The sequence below is a fragment of the Miscanthus floridulus genome, chromosome 19 (assembly GCF_019320115.1).
Source record: "Miscanthus floridulus cultivar M001 chromosome 19, ASM1932011v1, whole genome shotgun sequence".
Classification (NCBI taxonomy): domain Eukaryota; kingdom Viridiplantae; phylum Streptophyta; class Magnoliopsida; order Poales; family Poaceae; genus Miscanthus; species Miscanthus floridulus.
The window spans coordinates 23,645,745-23,651,744 of NC_089598.1; the positions used below are offsets into that span (position 1 = coordinate 23,645,745).

Sequence of the window (6,000 nt, forward strand, 5' to 3'; positions counted from 1 at the left end):
CCCTCCTCAACCATTATGACCTAGTTGTGGGCATGGGTTAGCTGGAATAATTCAACCCATGAAGTGCATTGGAGTTTTAAATGGATGGCTATTCCCTACCAAGATATACCATGCATGGTTATTATTCAAGGTCTAGTTGATGCTGGGCTTGCAGAATTGTTGTAGTTATGCTCTGTTGAGGTTTCTCACCTCCATTTGCCATCAGTCCAGAGGTTCCTAATGCTATAGCAACCTTACTAAAGGAATTCACTGATGTTTTCTCGGCGCCTAGGCTTCCTCCCAAGCACAGTTGTGATGATGTAGTTTCACTGGTGCCTGGTGCTGAAAGTGCATTTAATCCTATCATGGTTTTTGGTGATATAATGACAAGTGCAATCAGAAAAAAGGGACCCCTTCCCCCAAAATTTCATGCACAACAAAGGCTATGGTGTAAAGGGCATAAATTTGGAAGCATTGTTTGTTTTCTAAGTTCTTTTGAAGTTATTTCGTGTAATAGGTATGCGGTACTATAAAAGGGGAATTAAAAACTAATTACTTGCAAGTGTCTAAGTGCTCAAAAGTCTCTAGCAAAAGACCTAGACACAATAGACGTTGACCCCAAAATTTTTAAAAAATGAGTGTTTTGTCTCTGTGGTCGAAAATTTGATCCTAATAGGAAATTCCAACCGGTAAAAAATTCAGGGGAAATTTCCAACTGGTCGGAATTTTTTTGAAATTTCCAACCATGGGTGCTCTGTATTGAATTAATTCTAATACTAGAAATGTTGATCTCAGGTCAGAATTTCTAGGACCTGACATTTTTCTATCACAAACTTCGCGCATAGTTTCAAAAGTTCCCAGGGCTCGAAATTTTAGGTCCCTATCGGAATTTTCAGTCCTTGCCCAGTTTTGCACAGTAACGGCTAGTTGAGAGGGGTGTGAAAGAATGTAAGGGATGGGATCTATTGATTGCATCGGTTACATATTTATACACACATGCAACCGCACGGTGCTTAGTCTAACACTCCCCCACAGTTTTAACTGGGAGCACTGCGAACATTAAGACTGGACCTAAACTCCGTGAAGACTGATGTCGGCAGACCTTTGGTGAAGATGTCGGCGTACTGAGACGTAGTGGGAACGTGCAGGACGCGTGCTTCACCGAGGGCGACTCGCTCTCTCACGAAGTGCAAATCAATCTCAATATGCTTGGTCCGCTGATGCTGGACAGGATTGCTGGAGAGGTAAACAGCACTGATGTTATCACAATAGACCACGGTAGCACGGCGAAGAGGATGATGAAGCTCTTGCAGTAGTTGTCGTAACCAGCAGGCTTCAGCAACGCCGTTTGCCACAGCTCGATACTCCGCCTCAGCACTGGACCTGGACACTGTAGGCTGACGTTTGGATGACCACGAGATGAGATTGTCCCCGAGAAACACCGCATAGCCAGAAGTGGACTTGCGCGTGTCAGGACAGCCCGCCCAATCTGCATCTGTGTAGACAGTCAGATCTACAGGTGAGGTCCGGTGAAGATGAAGACCAAGATCCAAGGTACCCTGAAGGTAGCGAAGAATGCGCTTCATAGCGCACAGATGAGGCTCCCGGGGGTCATGCATGTAGAGGCACACCTGCTGGACAGCATAAGCAATATCTGGACGAGTAAAAGTGAGATACTGAAGAGCACCAGCAATACTGCGGTAGGAGGAGGGGTCGGTGACGGCAGCTCCATCGGCAGAAAGCTTGGAATGAGTATCCACAGGTGTGCTGCAAGGCTTGCAGCTAAGCATACCAGCACGGTCAAGAATGTCCAAAATATACTGACGCTGGGAGAGGAACAAGCTGTCACTCTGACGCTGCACACTGACGCCGAGGAAGTGGTGAAGAGCCCCCATATCTGTCATAGAGAATTCTTGGCGGAGAGCATGGATGATCCGCTGCAGAAAACTCGTAGAGGAGGCTGTAAGAACAATGTCATCAACATAGAGAAGCAAGAATGCCACATCAGTACCCCGGCTGTATATGAACAGAGAACTGTCAGTCTTCGCCTCAACAAATCCGAGAGAGGTGATATGACTTGCGAAGCGATGATGCCAGGCTCGGGGTGCTTGCTTCAAACCGTAGAGTGACTTGTTCAACCGACACACATAATCTGGGCGGGAGGTGTCAACAAAACCGGCAGGCTGAACACAATATACTGTCTCATTCAGGATGCCATGGAGAAATGCATTCTTCACATCAAGCTGATGAATAGGCCATGAATGAGAGAGTGCCAGAGTAAGAACTGTGCGGATGGTTGCTGGTTTGACCACTGGGCTGAAAGTCTCATCATAGTCGATACCTGGACGTTGTGTGAAGCCGCGGAGTACCCAACGAGCTTTGTAACGGTCCAGAGAGCCATCAGACTTGAGCTTGTGACGAAACACCCATTTCCCAGTAACAAGGTTGACACCGGACGGTCGAGGCACCAGGGTCCATGTGTCATTAGCCTGCAGAGCGTCAAACTCATCCTGCATTGCACAGCGCCATGCGGGGTCAGTCAGGGCAGTACGGACTGAGGAAGGCACAGGGGACAGCGTTGCCGCGTGAAGGTTGAGACGGTCAACGGGCTGCCGGATGCCGTCCTTGCCGCGTGTGCGCATGCCGTGTGTGTTGACGACAGGTGCTTGCTGGAGAGGAACTGTGGCGGTGGTGCGGCCGGCTGGGTGCCCGGCGCCACTGGCAGCAGCCTGGGACGGACCGTCCGCAGGGGCAGTGGCACCAGGCGCGGTCGAAGCGGGGCCACCAGCAGCACCCGTGGCCGGCTCAGCTGGAGAGGAGGCGTGGCCGCCCGTGGCCAACGCGCCGTGGCCGCCCGTGGCCGGGCCGTGGCCGCCCGTGGCCGGCGCACCGTGGCCGCCCGAGGCCAGGCCGTGGCCGCCCGGGGCCGAGGTGGTATGACCCCCCGGAGCAGCATCCATGCTGCCGGGGAGGCGGTTACCTGCAAGCACAGCTCTTGCGCCATCGGGCGAAGAGGAATCATCAGCATCCAAAAACTCAAGTGTGGTGTGGTCCTGGGGGGAAGAGGACATATCGGCGAAGGGGAAAACCGTCTCATCGAAGGTGACATGGCGAGAGATGATGATACGGTTTGTGTGAAGATCAAGACACCGATAACCCTTATGATCAGTGGAGTACCCCAGGAACACACACAGAGTGGATCGAGGTGAAAGTTTATGTGGAGCTGTGGATGATAGGTTGGGATAGCAAGCACAGCCAAAAACGCGTAAGTGATCATACGTAGGCTGCGTGCCATATAGGGAAAAGAAAGGAGTGAGGCCGTCGAGGGTTTTAGTGGGGTGACGATTGAGAAGATATGTTGCAGTGTGCAAGGAGTCAGCCCAATAAACGGGAGGAAGACTAGCCTGAAAGAGAATGGAGCGCACAATATTATTTATAGTGCGAAGAATGCGCTCGGCCCGCCCATTTTGCTGTGAAGTGTAAGGGCAGGACATGCGAAGAACGACTCCATAAGTGAGGAAGAACGTGCGGGCCGAAGAATGGTCAAATTCACGGCCGTTGTCGCACTGGACTGCCTTGATGGAGGAGCCGAACTGCGTACGCACATAGGAAAAAAAGTGAGTAATGGCACCAAACGTGTCGGATTTGAGGCGTAAAGGAAACGTCCAAGTGTAGTGTGTGCAGTCATCTAAAATAACAAGATAATATTTGTAGCCAGACACACTAACAACTGGGGATGTCCAAAGATCACAATGTATTAAATCAAAGGCGTGCGAGGCACGAGAGTTTGATATACTAAAAGGAAGGCGCACATGGCGACCAAGCTGACAAGCGTGGCAAATATGAGTATCATGGCGCTTATTACATGGAATAGCATTGGAACTAATGAGCGTGGACAAAACCTCATAACCGATATGACCGAGACGACGATGCCATAGAGTGGTGGAAGATGCAGCAGCAGTGAGGGCAGTGGTGCTGGATGGCGTGAAGAACGGGTAAAGGTCGCCCGTGCTATTGCACCTGGCGATCACGCTCCGTGTCTGAAGATCCTTCACAGAAAGGCCGAAGGGATCAAACTCAATGGAACAATTATTATCAGTAGTAAAACGGCGAACTGAAATCAGATTCTTAATAATGTTTGGAGAAACTAAAACATTAGAAAGAACTAGAGGACGCCCAGTGTTCGAAAAGGAGTGTGATCCAACGGAAGTAACGGGAAGTAAGTTCCCATCACCAACAATGATAGATGAAGGATGCGATGACGAGGGAGGGTGAGAGGTGTTGAGTATACCAGCGTTGTTGACCATGTGGGAGCCAGCGCCCGAGTCAGCATACCATTCGCCCATGCCGGGAGGGGAGAGCGTCATGGTGCTGAAGTTGTTGGCGAGCGAGGACGTGTCGAAGCTGCCTCCATGCATGGGCGTCCACGGCTGCTGCTGCTGTGGTGGAGGCGCCCCGTAGCCGTAGCCGGATGGTGCGCCGAAGCCGGGTGGAGCGGCCTGGTAGCCGTGCGGCGCCTGCTGCTGCTGCTGCTGCACGGCCATGTACCCTGCAGCAGGCGGTCTGTACATCGGCCCCGGAGCGGGCGGTGGCCAGTACGCCCAGGGCTGGTACTGCGCCGGCGGGCGCTGGTGTTGCCCGTGCGGCGCCTGCTGCTGCTGCCCGCCCTGCTGCTGCTGCTTGTTGCGTCCGCGACGGCGTCCGGAGCGGCCGCCCTGGTTGCCGTTGCCTTGGCCGGTGGGCGCGCCGCCCTGGTTGCGGCCAGAAGGAGCAGGGCCGCCGGCAGGGGGGCGCCATGCGGTGTTGGTGGAGCCCGTGGGCGCAAGGAGCGCCGGTGCGCCCGCGGCCAGCGTGGTGCTGCTGGAGGACGTGCCGGCGTCGCCGGCGAAGTCGTTGAGGTCGATTTCCTCAAGGAGCAGCAGGGTTCTCGCCTCCGAGAAGCTGGGGAACGGCTGTCGCAGCTTGATGTTCGTCACCATGGGGCGGAACTTCTCGCTGAGGCCGCGCAGCAGGGTGAGGACGAGGGTGCGGTCGCCAACGGGGTCGCCAAACTCGCGAAGAGAGGCGGCCATCGTCTCGAGGCGTCGGCAGAAGTCCGTGATGGAGGATGAGCCTTGCTTGACGGTGCGGAACTCGGCGGACAGCAAGAGGGCGCGCGACTCGCGCTGCCCGAGGAACTCGTCCTCCAGATGGACCCATGCGACCCGCGCGTTGGGCTCTTTCAACATCGTGGACTGCTGCAGGTCGGGATTGATGGTGCCGTAGATCCACGTGAGGACGGTGCAGTTCATCTGCAGCCACGCCGGGCGATCATCATTGACCACATCGGTGAGAACGTGATCGGTGAGGGCATATTTGCCCAAGACGACGAGGAAGAGGGCGCGCCACCGGGTGTAGTTGTTGGCGACGCGATCCAGGACGACGGGCACGAGCACCTTGATGTTGAGGACAGCGATGGCGGCGGCGTGAACGTCGGCGTACTTGGCCTCGTACTCGTCGAGGGCCTTGGCGCGGGCAGCGGCGGCCACCTCCCGGTCGCGCTGCTCCTGGGCCTCCCGGGCGGCGCGCTCGGCTGCGGTCTCCGCCATGGTTGGGGTAGAGGCAGGAAACCGGCGGCGGGCGGACGGATCGTGTCGTGGCGGCGCGGACGGACCGTGGCGGCGTGGACGGATCGGTCGTGGCGGCGCGCGACGTGGCGACGGGATCGGCGGCCGGCGCGGATGGATCGGTCGGCGGCGCGATCAGAACGCACGGCGTCGTGGCGGCGCACGTGTGGTACTCCGGCGAGCCTTGGCCCAGCGACGGAGGGAAGGCACGGCGCAGGGGCGCGCGTGCGGCCGGCGAGCGCGAGGCCCAGCGACGGCGAGGCCGCGTCGGTCGTGAGGACCGGCGGCGTCTAGGGTTGCGGAAGCGGGGATCGTAACCCCCTGTGATACCATGAAAGAATGTAAGGGATGGGATCTATTGATTGCATCGGTTACATATTTATACACACATGCAACCGCACGGTGCTTAGTCTAA

The 6,000-nt window shown here is 55.5% G+C and overlaps 1 protein-coding gene across 1 annotated transcript; it reads right to left on the reverse strand.

Moving 5' to 3' along the window:
- Positions 1–3,990: 3,990 nt before the first annotated feature.
- On the reverse strand, positions 3,991–5,567 carry LOC136525728 (uncharacterized). Its single transcript, XM_066518616.1, has 2 exons — positions 4,271–5,567; positions 3,991–4,028 (listed from the first exon to the last, which is right to left on the reverse strand). The coding sequence occupies exons 1-2, from the start codon at positions 5,565–5,567 to the stop codon at positions 3,991–3,993; spliced, it is 1,335 nt and encodes a 444-aa protein (XP_066374713.1).
- Positions 5,568–6,000: the final 433 nt, after the last annotated feature.